Below are 16,104 nucleotides of genomic sequence, written 5' to 3'. Positions count from 1 at the left end.
CACGCAACGCCACTCACACACGCAACGCCACTCACACACGCAATGCCACTCACACACGCAACGCCACTCACACACGCAACGCCACTCACACACGCAACGCCACTCACACACGCAACGCCACTCACACACACAACGCCACTCACACACACAACGCCACTCACACACGAAAAACCACTCACGTTGCCAATAGGTCTCGCAGTACGACAGTTGGAGCCATTACAATTGCAAATAACAATGCCTTTCACTTTGGTTATCATTTTAAATACATAAAGGGCTTTGTCATTTACAAAACCAATAGCTCCAACTTTCCTACTGCGAGACCTATTGGCAACGCCAGTGCTTGTTCCCATTGGAATCCTCGGCTTCCCTCCTGCGCGTATCTTAAACCCCCTCTCTCATGCATAGACCATGAAACCCTCTCCCTCTGCGCGACCCTGTTGTGAAAGGCAACCCTCCTGCTTGACCCGCACAAACCCCCCATTCCCTCTTGAAGAGACATCCTTCGCCTTAGCTGGCATAGCCCTCCCCAGCTGCACCTGACTGCCCCCGCTCTCTCATGTACGGGTCATAAGACCTCTCTCTCTCTCTATGTGACCCTGTCCCTGTGTCCACCCTGGCTTTCCCCCCCCTCCCTTCTCCTCCCCTGGGCAAGTCATAAACCTTCTTCTTCTGCAAGACCCTGTCCTTGGGAACCACGGCCGCGCCTGACCAACCCCTCCTTTCCTTCCATGAATGCCCCTCTATTGACAAGCCTTCCCTCCGCGCTCGATTGTCCACGCAGCATGAATACCACTCCTTTGATGACCCCTTCCCCTCGAGTCCGGCTGACCACACATGTCCGAGGCCATCGCCTAAGCCAGGAGGTACCATTTACTGCCCTTATTGTATAAAGTCACTCCTCTTCAAAGGACCCACTATTGATCCTGGCCACCCCACCCCCTGGGCTATGATCAGGCGCACACATCCTAAACTGTTGACGGAACACTCAGCTGCGTGATTGTCCTCCCCTCTTATCAGCAGGTCAAGGGTCCCTATTGTGAACACATGTGGGGTAGGATTGACACGAGGATCATGGGGATGTATTTTCCATGTTACACAATATCATGATTGTAATGCCAAGTGTTCTGTAAAGTATAAAAGACGGAGTCTCAGCTCACTTGTTAGAGCACCTCCTGAAAGACACTGTGTTTCGTGTCCGAAATGACTGGCTCTCCTCATGAGAATTAAACTCTGTTCTTGATTCCTGCTTCCAGCGCCCGTCTCTTTATTTTGGTAACTATTCAACATGGGAACTAAGAGGCAGTTTGCGCCAGCGGCCTGGGCATCGGTAGTAATATGGGCTCCTGTTCCACACCCATCCCCTTTTTTGCTAATCCTCGTCCCTGTCTGATCAATAATATAATTGACAGGGCTGCAGTAACTCAGTAGTAGAGCAGTGGTCATAATATCCTATGTTAAAACTTTATGAATTACATGCTGCTTTTTCCCTGATGCTTTCTTGTGTATTTTTTAAATATTAATGTATTTTTGGAGAAACTCGCCTCTGACAAAGGCATATTTCTATTCAAGTTACAACAAAGGAGAGAAACAAAGTGCAGGACCTGTACCCATCTATCTTAAGATTGCAGTGTTTGACTATAAACTGTTGGATAAAGGTTTGCTTCCAAAGATGGGTAAAATATCTTACAAATCCAGCTGCCAGTGTGCAGGGTGGTGAGCTCAAGCTGTGCTAACATGTTAATAAATAGCAGACAGGTAGTATGCCCAGGTATGGGCATGGAGCTTTAGTGTGGCAGCATTATGTACGTGAGCAGACTGAGGTTCTCACAGGAATAACTGAGTTGCAGAGAGGCAGAAGCAGCAGAAGTGTCCTCACTGGTCATCCCAGCCTCTCGTTGTGATGTCCTCACAGTCTGCACACTACCTCAGTGCTTCCTGACTAAAGTATCCAGCCAGAAAGATGAGTGGGCCTCATTTTTTTCATAATGCAGTAGTCAGCCATCTCTTTGTGCATTTTTGGCCCACCTAGAAATTCTTGGTATGAGGAAGGTCTAGAGCTCCACAAATTGCTAAGAGGAACCTGATCGCAGCAGCTAAAAAACTTCTTTCATATGGAATCCCACAATAAGTTACAATGCCCACGCATAGGCAGTAACACTGTGTGAAAGCTATTTCAAGCAAATCAAGCAAAGATATGCCGCTATAGCTCCATTTTACCATGCATTTCCCTAATACAACAGGAACTGCTGTTCAGGTTAATTTCAATGCGGTTGGGGTGGCAGGGCTTGTTATCACGTGCATTGTAGTGTTTGTAGTTTTGATTTTATAACTATACTGGTGGGACAAAAACCCTCAGTATAGAAAGTGCTGTTTCCCAAGTGGAAGAATTGGCCATAGGGGTTAGACATGACGTGAAGCCACTTGTCAGCTATATTTTAAAACTCAACAAAGTTGTCTAGTCCTTTAAAAACAACAGCTTGGTTTACATGTAAAACCAAATGTAGACTGCTCACATATTTTATGGGAGTTTTCCTTTTTAGTTATAGCTCCTAACACAAAGAATAAAGAAAGCAGAAGGAACAACACACAGTTCTGTCACACATACAGGACAGGTATAATGCAGGTAAATAGAATACTAAGGAGGAAGGAAGAAGTGTTTAAGGGCTGTATTAGGCTCTCCGTAAACAGACATTGTTGCAAATGCATCCTGTGCCCTAGGCACCCTCATTTTTTTGCTGACTGGTACTGGTGGTAACTAATTCGGACTGTCCCTGGGCTCTGCATAACCAGGCCTAGGGCAAGTGCTATGCTGAAAACACACTTAGAATAGTGAAAACACCTACATACACTAGGATACACTATGGGTTAGGATACCCATATGATTGGCATGACCCTGCAAGGTCCTAGTGCATGATAGGGCAAAGGGATTAAAACTACCTTTAAATCCCTAGTATGTAATAGGGCATGACAGTTTAGAGGCCAGCAGCCCTTTCTGCACTAGCATGTGTGCACTGCTGAGGCCTGCAGTCAGTTTAAAAGCAGCCCTGTGTTACAAGACTACTTTTAAAATGAAAAGTGTGCCCAAACTCGACTTTGGTGTTTGGGGTAATTAAAAATTAATAAACTACAATGTTTTGGAATATTATGTACCCCACAGTCTCCCCTAGTTGTACCAGTGATGGAGGGTCAGGTGTTTATAAGGAGGACCCTTATAAAATAGGTTTTATATTCCTTGCACATTTGACTTACCACAATGAAGTAAGGTGCTTCATTTGTGCTGGGCGCACTGTGAAGTGAAGATCTTCAATATTTTTGCATATTCAGTTCCCCTAAAGACTCCCCTAGGTTTTCCAGAGGGTGGGGGCCTGTAGATGTAGGCAGGGCCCTTATAAAATATGTTTATAAGCCCCTATGTTGGAGAAATTGCCCGGATAATTTTCCCTATTGCAGATCCCCGGCACATAGGTTAAAATGGCAAAAGTTATTAACTAATGAGAGGGCAGGACTTGTATTCCGTGGAAGATTACGGCGTCCCAGTGAGGCTCCTCAGAGCTGCGCGGGAGGACCATGACTGGCGGACGAACTATGAAGTCAGCAGGGTCACTTTGAATTCAGGATGCCGTCCTGAGTCATAAAGTACTCTTTAAGGTGGTTTTCTCGACCCATGAATCTTAATTCAAATGGAGGAAGTTTCAGCCTCAGTGTGGTGATATGCACAGCCGCCATTTTGATTATGGTCTTTTTCCACGAGCTGCTTTCTCACAGATGCCTTTATCACAGCTGCTCATGCTAATAAATAAGACACATTGTGTAGCGCTTTTCACCTTTTTCATGGCGTTATGAGGAACTTCATGTTCGCTATTCCGGATTTGCCATTTGATTTTCTCTCAGGCTAGCACTTGTATGACAACGCTAGTAACAGCTGCCATTTTAGATTTAGATTTGAACCAATAAATAACGCTTTCTCTACAACTTTGCAGACATGTTCATGAGTGTTATTTCCATGATCTACAATTCTGAAATTTCTCACTGAAAGGCCAGTCAAGCAGAAACATTCTGCAGTAGCCACAATATCTCCTAGAAGGGAATAATTGTACACCTAATAGACATTTTTAGTCCTTGTGGGCCATATTCTTGATAATATTATTGTATACCTGAGTAATTTTTCTCCTTAAGGTGACATCTCTTATGGGAAGGTTGGAAAAACTGGGATCTCCAGCTTCGCGGTCCGCACAGACCTTTATTAAAAAATCCAAGATTTTCACAGAGTTCTTTAAAATGAAAGACTCTTTGTTGTAAGTGTCTAAAGGTCCTGCGTCTTCGAATTCTATCCTGTTGACGGCAGGGAAAGCTACTTCAAAAAGATTGAAAAAAGATCCACCCTCTCCGCTGAAGGCCTCATCTCCTGTCTCCTTGGAAATGTTGTTAGAAGAGATATGTGCTCCTTTCTCCTTTTATGGAGGAAACAAATACCAAACTGCAAGTTCTCACCAACAGCTGGTCTCAGATGGATAACTGGCTTACAATGGTAGAACACACTGTTTCTTCTCTTGGTCTCACGGACGCCAAAATCACTGTTCTCCAGTAACAGGTTTTCTCACTTCAACGCCAGGTCGAAGACAGTGAAAAATGAAACAGAAGAGGAAACTTACGTATGTATGGCTTGCCAGAAGGAATGGAGGTTTCTGATACCATTGCTTTTTTCATATCTTTCCTTCCCAAGTTATTACACCTTCCAGAAGGATCTGTGCTTAATATTCAATGTACTTACAGGCTTGGTCAACAACTAACTAGATTATCAAATGCACGAAGACCATGAGGTGCCGTCTTGTATTTCCTCGAGTATACAGAACTTATCAAAGTTCTATCAGCTGTTTAATCAATTCAACGTATTTCTTGGTCTGGATAAACTTTATTCTTTTCACAAGACTATGCCAAAGCTACTGTAAACAGAAGCAAGGAGTTCCTCAACCCGCACTCTGATCTACGTTCTTTGGGGCCACAACAGCTTTTCCACCCCTGCCTGTTTAAAGTCACCTAAAAGAACAAAACTACAACTTATGAAGATCCAGCATAGGCTCCCTAAGCTCCAGGGCTTCATCAATTCCTGCAAAACAGAACCTATGGACTTCTCTAGGGCTTCTACGTCTTAAACCACTTAACACTATTGGACTCCTAGTAGAATTCCTTCCTCTTTCTTATTCATTAGGCAGGAGCCTTTGTTTGTGTTTGACTAGTTTAATGATGCTATCACAAAATATTTCAGTGTATTAATGTTGTTTCTACTTATAATATTTATCCTTTTTTTTCTCCTGGTCTCTCTTTCATCATGTTTGTTGATGTATTTATCCACGTTGTTATCTCGTCACATGTGGAGCGGTTCTTCCTCGCCCTTCGACTTGTTGAGCTGGGACGTGCCATCTGCTCCATGTCGTTTCACCCCCCACACTTGTTTGGTATTTCTAGGTAGGTCTCAACTATCCTATTGTTATACTCTTCGCTTTTATGTACATGTTCTCTTTTTTCTCCTAATCTTATCCTATTACTCTCCCTTTCTTATATTTACCAGTTTTTTCTTTCATCTTCTCAACTTCTCACATTTCCGAATTTTATTTTACATTTAGTGTTAAGGAAGAGAAGTTGGCACTTTATTTGATTAAAAGTATAATTTCTCACATTTGCATTTTCTCCATTTCTTTCCCGGTTTTCTGCCCCCTCCTTTCTTTTTTTATATCCGGTTTGATGTTTCACGCTTGGGCTCAAATTATTCTTTTTTTAGTCTTGCGAATAATCATATCATATAATCATATCATATTTCTGCACAATTGGTTTGATGTTATATTTACTCTTTTTTCTTTTGTGGTTTGCCTAGATCATTATCTTTTTCATGCAGTCATCTCAATATCTCTATGTATTTGAAAATTGTGTCATGGAATGTTAGTGTTAGAGGTTTGAATACTCCCATTAAACGACAACGAGTTTTAACACATTTTAAATTGGAGGCTGATATTACTGCTCTTATACAGGAGTCTCACTTAACAGCAAATTAATCCTTCAAACTAAAAAGTAATTGGGTAGGGGAGGTTTCCTTCTCAGCATCAGTCTCCGTTAAATTACTTTCTCAAATATTGGATGATGACAGAAAGTGGTTATATACTAAATTGCTAATTGGAAGTGCTCCGATTTCTATGCTTAATGTAAACACGTGTTTCAAACAGCATTCAAATAAAGCAATTTTTAACTTTCACTAATAATATTCAATAGTTCCTTGCTTCCACACAAAAACATATCCAGTCCCGTGCTATGTACTTCCAATGCTTCATGTTACCATACAACATTCCTTTAAAGCCAGACCTACTAGTATGGCCAATTCTTGTTAAACTATTGGTGTATAAAGCAACCCACAGTCTATCCCGACGTCCTTTCTGCTTCTTTCACTCTTTGTACTACCGCCCAATATCTAAAATCTGTCGATCAGAGTCTTCCAGCGTCACTCAAACTGACCTGGGCAGCATCTGGTTTCTGAGCCTATCAGTCTGGTAGTGGGTTTCAAAACAAAAGAAATCCCAAAAAGGAATCTCCTCCCATTAGAAGAAAGTGATTGACCATTTACCTCAGATTGCCCCCAAGTGTTGTAATTACGTTTATACAAGATCGTGTTTCTCTGCAGGTTTGATTGTTGTCACTGTTACAGTTTTCCTACAAAGTAAATTGCTTATTTTGCACTATGGTAAACCACCCTTGTGTCTGCCATTGTGATATGCATCGTTACTTCTCTAATGCACAACACTTCTGCACAAAATATTATCACTCCTAAAAAATGTTTTTAAAAAAACTTTATCTAATACGAATGTACAAAAAACATTTTGGGCAAATATGATGTGGAACAAGAAAAGGAGAAGTGTGGGGGGGGGGTGATTTCTATTGCCACAACCTCATATAACCATTAAATACATTGTAAAACAACTTGCTATTTGTCTTGTGTGGCCTTTGTTGTTTGCAGGTTTTATATACAGCCAGCTGGCCCAAGGGCATTGGAGTGCTTTACATGAGCACTAGTTGCATTTCACTAGGTCACATTCACTGAATCATTCAGCGATGTGCCCTGAATCATAGGATGTTAAGCCGAACCTGGGCCTTGAACTTGGTTCCCAGCCCAGAAGTTGGAAAACCATGGCAGAAAGGATACTTCCTGCCCTCCTCTCATATTGTTTTAGTACCCTACGGGGACCACAAGCCACCCGCCTGAGCAAAATACTGCAGTTGTTAGCGGTTGGCGATTCAACTTCAGTTTGGGTGGCTCGGAGGTTGCACTGGACCCATTCTCCTCTCCCACTCGTGTGGCCAATGAAGAGGGACTGCGTATGCCCACAGCATGAAGGAAAATATATACTTTAGCAGGAAAGTCCATAAACATCTGCATAAGACAAACGTGACCAACAATGAATATGTCTGCAAATAACAACAAAATGAGGTAAAGATTGAACAGCTGCCCAGTTGAACGCTCACGCATGATGTGTGTGAAATTTGAGACAATTAGGTAGCTGTCTTGGAAAGAGGTTGTTGCTGAATGTAGATGAAACCCACAATCACAGTGTGGACAAAGCACCAAAGTCTTGCTGAAGGAGTGACTGATAGATTAATTCTGGTGCGAGTGCCCGTGGGGGCAGAACTCAGTTTGTTCAGTTCTGATATAAGCGCATCTGCAGGGATAGAAAGCCCACAACGTATTACACTAAATTACCAATAAATCGAAAAGTATTTTGAGAATTGCGTTTTTATCCCAAGTATTAAAGTTTTCTCTGTGTTCTATCCAGTTCGCGCTGGTGGTCCCCCATTTTGGTGATGGAAGGTCCTGGAAAATTGTTTTGCCCAATTAAGTCTTCACTGTGTTCAGAACGAGGTATCATCTGTTAACCCTCATAAATCCTTTCCTGTATTCAGGCTGTCCGTGCTCTTCCACATTGTACTCGTGCGCCTCAAAAAATCCACACCCTTGGCCGGAACACTCATGGGACTTGAACTGCCCACTCTTACCTTGAATCTCACCTACACTTCCTGGTGAAGTGCAAGGGGAAGGGGCCTTGTGCAGATTCCTGGCATTTGTCAGAGTAGTCTGCCCTTTCAAGACTGATCGTCCAATGAGAGTTGCGCTTTTGGGGGCAGATGATGTTCAGGCAGTCAAAACTCTTTTTTTAGGTTAATACTTCATCTGAAGTCTATGCTCCTCTGAGTTCAATCCTTCATTGAAGATTAAATAAACCTTTATTCCAGGCTGATCCTCACGCCTAGGTCAGCCACATTTACTTCAAATTCACTTTGGGTTTCAGTCTGTGGTTCCCGTGTGTTGAGGTTGATGTTCATGAGTGTAAAGGCCACAGTACCAAAAAAGGAGTTTGTATCTACATCTTACTGGGGATCTCCATCCTGGACACCTCCATGATGGGGGCCAGAACACACTCTAGCTCGTTAGAAAATGCCTTTGGGCTTGTTACTGCCTCAATTGTTTCTGTCTGAGAAATGGTACATTCTAGTGTACATACTATGTCCAAAATACGTTTCAGACATCCCCAGATCTCTTAGTATCAGCCTTCATCGAGAAACACTCTCCTATTGTGCAGTTCCTTGTCAGGCAATTGCTAAGAGACACAGGAATTATATTACAGGAACATAGGCTTCGGATTATCCTTCTCTTTCTTTTATTTGCTACTCACAGCAGCCAATGAAAACGTTTTGTATCCAAATAAAACTACATTTCCCTTGATGCTTGTCCATACATCACATCCTGTATAGCCCAATAAGAGCTACTGTACCCTGTTTCTCCTCCTCTTTCTTTGCTGCTCACGCAGACAGTTAAGTGCTCAGAACATTATGCTATGATTGATGTCTTAGTTGACTATTGAATTATCTTTGACGACATTGCCAGTATGTTTGAGCTCATATCGCGCTTAGTTGAATACTTGTGTTCAAGTAGTTGCTTTGGTTGTACTAGGAGTATGTATATCTCGACTTAGCGCTGAATTGCCATTTTTTTCTTGAATTAGCGCTCACGGGCGCTATTTGTTTTTTTCCGGTTATTGAGGGCAGAGCGGCTCCCACTGGGAGCGGCGTACTCCCGCGGAAGCTTTGCATAATTAACGGTGCGCCCCCTCCGGCCATGTTTTACCTCCCACGATGGCCTGCGGGCATCATAGAGGTTCTCGCAGGGAGAGGCGCACTGGTGTTGCGCCTTCTCCCGGAACAGAGTCTGTGAATTGGTCTGCCGGCCCGTTTGGGTGCCGCTTCAGTCCCTGCTGGCTGCTGAGTACCGCGCGGCTTCATTGCTCACTTAGATAAAAGGCAGGCGCGCGTCACCTTGATTATCAGATTCTGAGACTGTGGGTGCGGGTGCGGCGGTGTATCCTCAACGTGGGTGGCCTGATCAGGTTTAATTGTACTCCAGCTGATCTCAAAATGCTGCGCTGCCCTCGATAGCCTCCCTCCCCATTGCCAGGATCCACAGGCCTCATCAGGTTCGCGCATATTGGTTTTCAAAGAGTCAATGTGGCCTTGGGGCAAGGCTGTTGTTCTTATCCCAGAGGTGCTGGGTTCGATCCCAGGTTCTCCGGGTCATGATTTCCAATTACGAAATGCTATTTAAAATGTATATTTTATATATAATTCGAATTCTTCCTACAATTAGGATTGATATTCCCCTGTTGAATGTTTTCCCTAGTTATACTAAAATGAATTAGTGCGCTTGGTAGCGTCTTTTGGTTTCACCCACTGGAGTCCATAATAAGACCGCTCCCGCGGGAGTGGAGATGTCGCGCTGATGATACCGGCGACATACCTGATTGGGCCCACGCTTGATCTTTATGGAGGCCTGGGCTCGGCCGCACACTGAATCAAACGCTCCCTCAAGAGCTGCGATACCGCGCTGGCATTGCACCATTATAAAATGAGTAACTGTGGTTTGTGTCTAGATTTTTCCTCATAGGTTAGGTGTTTCAACGATTATGATTTCTGAATTACCATTTTTCCTGTCACTTCCATAGTGTTGTTTTGATTATTGCGCGATCTCGGGCTTTCTCCGCCAAAGGCTTTCCCTAGTAGCCGAGTGCGGTTATGGAGTCATAACGCTCCGGTGTGCGTAACCTAATTGAGCTTCATTTGGGCGATTTGGCCTACGCACGTCACACGCGTCCCCTGCTTGTTTCGAGGTACACAGTGCCTCGTGCTTTACATGAGCAGATTTCCTGGTAGCCTCCAGGCTATAACAATAGGCTGGCCCTCGGAGTGCGCACACGCTCCTGGTATTTCACTATGACTCGGACGCCCATTTTGCTGGTATAATTGACTACAGCTTTGCTGAGGAGCCGATACATTATTCATTCTCTATTTTAGTGTGCACAGGGTTGGCACTCCCTCTACTCCTCCATTGCGCTGTGCTTTGCACTACTATATTGCATACGGATATCCCTTGAGGTGATTGGTGGTATATATATTTGGAGGATGACAACTAATCAATAGGAGCGCAAGAGTCTCCTGAAATAATTATGTTGTCACTCAGGTTCTCCAAGTTCTTGAGTGGTCAACCGGGCCCCAGGTACGACATTCCCTACCTCAGGATTACAAAGCTTGATTGACACCCATCATCGTTCTTTCTACCACAAATCCTTGAGCATGATTTTATTTTTTATTTATATTTTAATATTTTGTTTTTTATTTTTTATTTTTTATTTACTTCGTATTTTTTCCTATCTCACCAATATGTTGACGGATGGTAGGGCATCCATGCGCGTGCAACGGGATTTAGACTAGGGTGTTGCGACCTCCTGTTTTGGTTACAGTTGAAGAATTGCCCAATGGCGATGCCAGGCTCCTTCTTTTCTAGTTGTCTCAGAAAGGGATTATCCGGACTTGTCAGGCTGCAAAAAACTAAATCCTAGTCGTAGTCAGCAACAATCGGTGATAGGCGTCAGTATGACACCATCTGCGCCAGCTCTTCCGAGAGTCGCAAATCCTTTCACAAGGATGGTCACCTTGACCTCCAATCTGCGTTGGCCCTTTGCAACAGATCCCTCTGGGACAGATTCGTTATTGGTTGCATCTTTAATAGGTAGACGTATTTTGCTTGTGGTCACATTCCTACTAGTATATCAATTCCTTTCCCATCATATTCCACGGCTTCTAGCATATAGCGTTCAGGAAAGCATCTAGTTGTCGCCATCTTCCCCTCTTTTGCGGCCGTTCCGATGACGGTCCTGATGGTTGATAATATGTACATATTCTCCCAAGCTCTCAGCTCTCTAGTGCTCACCAAGTAACAAGGTACCTTACCTTTAGAGTTAGCGGGATATATATACAGATAGGTCTATCTTAACACAGTCACAGGCCTTGGCCTCATACTTCCCGACATCGGATTATGATGTATTGGACTATTCCGGTTATAACTTTAATACAATTGTGCCTCTTAGATTAGATTTCCAGGTTTATCTCAGTCCTACGCAAATCAGTTATTGCACGACCCAAACTACAGTGTTATGAAGAGTATTTTTCCGATGGTATCAGTGCAGAAGGTTCCATTTGGGCGAGTGCCAAAGTAGCGGCGCGTTTGGCATTGTCAATCAAATAGTTTTCTGATCTTTCAGTTATTCGGGTTCTTTAACGCGCAGGCCTCTTGACGCATATTGCTCAGCATGCGCAATATCTCGACTGCGGGAGCTATCAGCAGGTATAGGCATACAAGGTCAACTTCTTAGTGGACTTGTTCCAGGACCTATGGCATTCTGCCAAAATTCTCAGATTTAGGTCACTGCGGAATAAATCCTTTAGCATACAGGACAGTGAAGGACTGGTACCTCGGGTATCTTCAAATGGCTATGGGTGGCAACTTCACCGGATGGACAGTTAGTAGTTGTAAGCCTTTTGAGTTCTTGCTCACAGATCCTTTTTGCAGCAGAACTGATTAGGCAGTTACAGACGTTCCAGTTGGAGGTCAGTACCATTAGAAAAGAATGTAGGTCTTGTCTCACGAAAGTCGATGGAACTGAATTTGTCCCCTCCGATTTCATAATATTTCCGGCGACTGGGGTTGCAAATTTCGCACCGATTGAGCGGAACCCATCTTTCCTTTTCTCACATGGAGGTCTCCATTTTGTATTTCCAATGCTCCTTGGGTTGGCGGCATCCTGCTCGGATTCCTATCTTATCTTTACAATTTTTCCCTTTTTTCTCATGCAGCAGCGCTCATGTAGATTGGGGCAGATGTCCTTTGTATTTCACCAGGGAGCTACAGCTTGCAGGTTAATTGTGTGCCTTTAGAAAGCACGGGTCAGAGTTTGACACATGGCAATGTGGTAAGTACAGTTTTCTCCAGGCGGTATATATTTCCGACTTTGCTTTTTAGTTACGATTAGGTTTCTGGTATCTTCAGTAATTTCCAGGTTTTCAAACGCGCTGATGGCGTTCATTTTGCACTCCTGGGTCCTTCCACTCACGCAATACGTTTCGACATTAGAGGGTCGCATTTGTTGGTATGTAAACCATGCAGCAGCTCTGTGAGGACTGATTTCTCTACTTTGTGGATTATTTATCAAATAATGTACTAGGAATTCAATAGCATTCCCTTTATAGCGGCCATTTTGGCCGTTTTCTGCGGCTCACTCTAGGTTCAGAGCATGTTCCTGAACTTGCGTCGGGTCTTTCTTTCGAGTTCTTTTTGGTAGCGTAAAATCCCAGCCCAGAATAATTCTCGTGATTTCCGATTTTGTTAATGGCTAAATAATAGTATGTCGACCAGAAATTAACTATTGTCAGGCTGTGTTGCAAGGCATTCCACCTCTAGGTGTTCCTACGACGAGACAAGCCCTCGATTTACAGGTACAGTACCTACTCTAGGAAGTTTGCACTGTAAGCAATGTCTGGACTGCATATGGTCAGAGTCTGGTCACATGAAGTCTTCGAAATAATGCAATTTATGTGTGTTTCTTTCCATTCTTTAAGGCTTGCAACGATGACCCTCGGATTTACTATCTGAGGTTTTTTCCGTATAATTGCTCATATTATTGTTGATTATTGCTGACATTTTATATGTGGGTCTGAGGCTATTATAGTTGATGGTTGTGGCAATTTTGCCAGGATATGGTGTTCAGAACCATATGTGAGATGCAGTCTGTTCGAAGGACCATACTTATCATTATTGTTTTGATGATTCCCATTGTTTAGGACGTTCCAATTCTACTGATTGTTTTTCTCAGTCTATATTTAAACAGTTTATTATGTACCAGTGAGAGATATATGACTGTAGTTGTGTGGATAAGCGTTAAACTAGCATAATCCGAAGCCTCCGGTCCTGTAATAGAATCAAAAATTAGCTAGCATTCGCGCCAAGAATTTTCAATTCTATTAAGGACACGGAGGCGAGGATTATCCCACCCGGTTTATTACAATTTTGGTAATAATTACCAGCCTGCATGTACTTGATATTCTGTATCAGCAGAAGTTACGGGGTTCCCTGTCTCATTCCTTTCAGGTTCGGGAAAGAAGAAGGAGCAGGTGTTCTTCTGGGTTAGAAGGCGTAAACTTTCCAGTTTGAAGATGGTTCTTTCATGTTGAAGGATGATTATAGGGACTCCTATTCCGTGGATTGGACTGAATTTATTAATGTTTTGACTATAAATGTTCGAGCAAAGAAAGAGGAGGAGAAACAGGGTACAGTAGATCTTGTTGGGCTATACAGGATGTGATGTATGGACAAGCATCATGGTAAATGTAGTTTTATTTGCATACAAAGCGTTTTCATTGGCTGCTGTGAGTAGCAAATAAAAGATAGAGAAGCATAAACCTCGCCTCCGTGTCCTTAATAGAATTGAAAATTCATGGAGCGAATGCTAGCTAATTTTTGATTCAATGTAGGCATGTACAAAGTCACACTCTGTTTGGCACAATGCAGATAGTAACAGTCACAGTATGTGTTGACCTGTGGTCTTATTCCAGTGCATGAAACAAGAGCATGGAACCTATTGCCCATACAGCTAAGAGTGCTGGAGTCAGAAACCCTTGCTAGGAAAGCTCTTAAGACCTGGATTTTCACAGTTCCTGGCTCCCTTTGGTGTAATCTATAACAGTCTGATCTTCAGCTTACTCCCTCATAGTGCCAAGATGCTTCTTCCGGAGTGATGGCTGTGCTCGTTAAATGCAAAACTCAAATCAAATCAGTGGTCAAAGCTCATTTCGCATCACCAGTTTGGAGTTTAATAGCTTGGTATGTTCTTTTACCCTCATCTATTTCTTGTCGCTATGAAGTACTTTTCTAGCAGCCCAATCTACACAAGCAACCACGTGCCAAGAAGCGAAAGTACTTCCATCATCTTGAAAGGTAATGTCATTGCCCTAGATCTCCCATTAGAATGGGCTGGTGCTGCTGCAGGTGCCAGTCACCACAATCCATTGATGTATCATCTGCCACGCCTTGAGCCTGGAAAATGGGGCTGGTAATTTTACAATGGCTGCCAATTGTTAGTTCTGAGGAAAAGCAAGACCACGAGCTGCAATTCAGATAGCGGATAAACAGCACTTTAAGACGGCAACCTGACGAGGCAGGGCGCTAGGCAGCTTTGGTAACTATCAATGTGAAGAGGTGATCATTTTTAGGTGTTTTGATTCTTATGGGGTCTAGTGAGATACTAGGCTCTCTCTTAGGTCTAGAAAGACAAGAGCACTATGTGTTTTTTAAAATACCCCTCACACACTAAAAAGTCCTTTAGTGTCATGATTCATCATAGGGGTCTTCCCGTCCCTATAACGGGGTGGGGCGTGCTACGACCAAACGAACTACCCGGGAGCACTTAAGTTGGGACAGAGGCTATGTGTAGGTGTAGGGGTGTCAGTGAAGTGTAGGGACCTAACAAGTGAGTGCAAAAATACAAAAGATTAAAAATTCTCTGGCTTAGTAGAAAAAATATATAAGATGGTCCCATTGATGAGATTACTACGTGTGTAGTATGTTAATGTTAGGATTGCACCCTCCATGCCTCTTTCATTCTACCATCATGGGTCAGAACTAGACAGCCAACTGTCTAACCCAGACCACCAACCACTGCGGCCTCTCGAAACCCAATACACAAGCTGAACCTCACTTGACAAGTAAGAACATTGACAATTATTTTCGAGTCCTTTTATTTGTCTTTTCTCAAGTAAGCACTGCTCATGTACACTCTTCCATGACGTTGGTTTTCTTTGAAGTATCAAGGTAGTGAAAGGTAAATAAAAAAAAGTATGGCATAGAGCATCTTGCACAGTTGTTTGTTGTAAGCACTGCCTGGTCACAGCCGCATCGGAGTTCTCTTTCTCTGTCACTTGGGGAAATAGCTCCAATACTCGGGAGGGTGTTTAATCTTCTTTTTCCACGATCACTTCTCCGTGCAAAACCTTCCTTCTCTGACGAAGCATATGGAAATACAGCTGTGGAAACACTTTAAAGGGTACAAAAAACGGAGTTACAATGAAGACAATGCACAACTACACAAAGACACATCGTCTCACTTACTGAAATCTAATACTCTCCAATGGAGTGTCACTAATGGTCACAGTAAGCGGCGCCATGAGCTTTAATGCACTTCACACTGGGGTATCATTTTTTTCAAAAAAATATTTGTTTGACTAGAAACCTGTGTAACATATGTATACCAAGAACATTGTGTCCCTACAGCATTCACCAACATATACATGTGCCTTCACAAAAAGCAAGCAGAGTGGGCAAATTCACCTGCGAGCATGCAAGCAATCTGTGTGAAACATCTGCCCAGTGGGGCGGGGCAGGCCGAGCACTGTGGTCTGGCAGAGTCGGGCACATGTCTCAATTGTAGATAGCAGCACCAGGTTCTGAGCACTCATTTCTCTCCCTTTCACAATGCACCTGGAGACCACGAACCCTGGTGTATAGAATTTCACTTCTCTCTTTAGTTTAAGATTAGGACTTTTTTGGAGAGTTCTTTGTTCAGACCATCTAAAAGAGGTCTAACCAAAGGAGGTCCCTGCATGGAGAGAGGATCACAGGCCACTAGTCTGAGCAGGCCCCTGTTCCTCCGTCAATCCCACAATGCACATGGGTAGAATGGC

General features: G+C 43.3%; 1 protein-coding gene across 2 annotated transcripts in view; it reads right to left on the bottom strand.

Moving 5' to 3' along the window:
- Window positions 1–15,143: 15,143 nt before the first annotated feature.
- Window positions 15,144–16,104, bottom strand: part of HACD1 (3-hydroxyacyl-CoA dehydratase 1) — a 139,546-nt gene continuing 138,585 nt past the window's right edge. For both annotated transcript variants that reach the window (XM_086941776.1, XM_086941777.1), the window contains exon 7: window positions 15,144–15,458. In XM_086941776.1, coding sequence (XP_086797902.1) covers window positions 15,376–15,458 — 83 coding nt within the window. In that variant the 3' untranslated portion in view covers window positions 15,144–15,375. The remainder of the gene's footprint in view (window positions 15,459–16,104) is intronic.

This window comes from Lissotriton vulgaris, chromosome 10, assembly GCF_964263255.1.
Source record: "Lissotriton vulgaris chromosome 10, aLisVul1.2, whole genome shotgun sequence".
NCBI lineage: Eukaryota > Metazoa > Chordata > Amphibia > Caudata > Salamandridae > Lissotriton > Lissotriton vulgaris.
The sequence above is the reverse complement of the archived record's forward strand: the minus strand, read 5'-3'. Positions and strand labels throughout refer to the sequence as shown.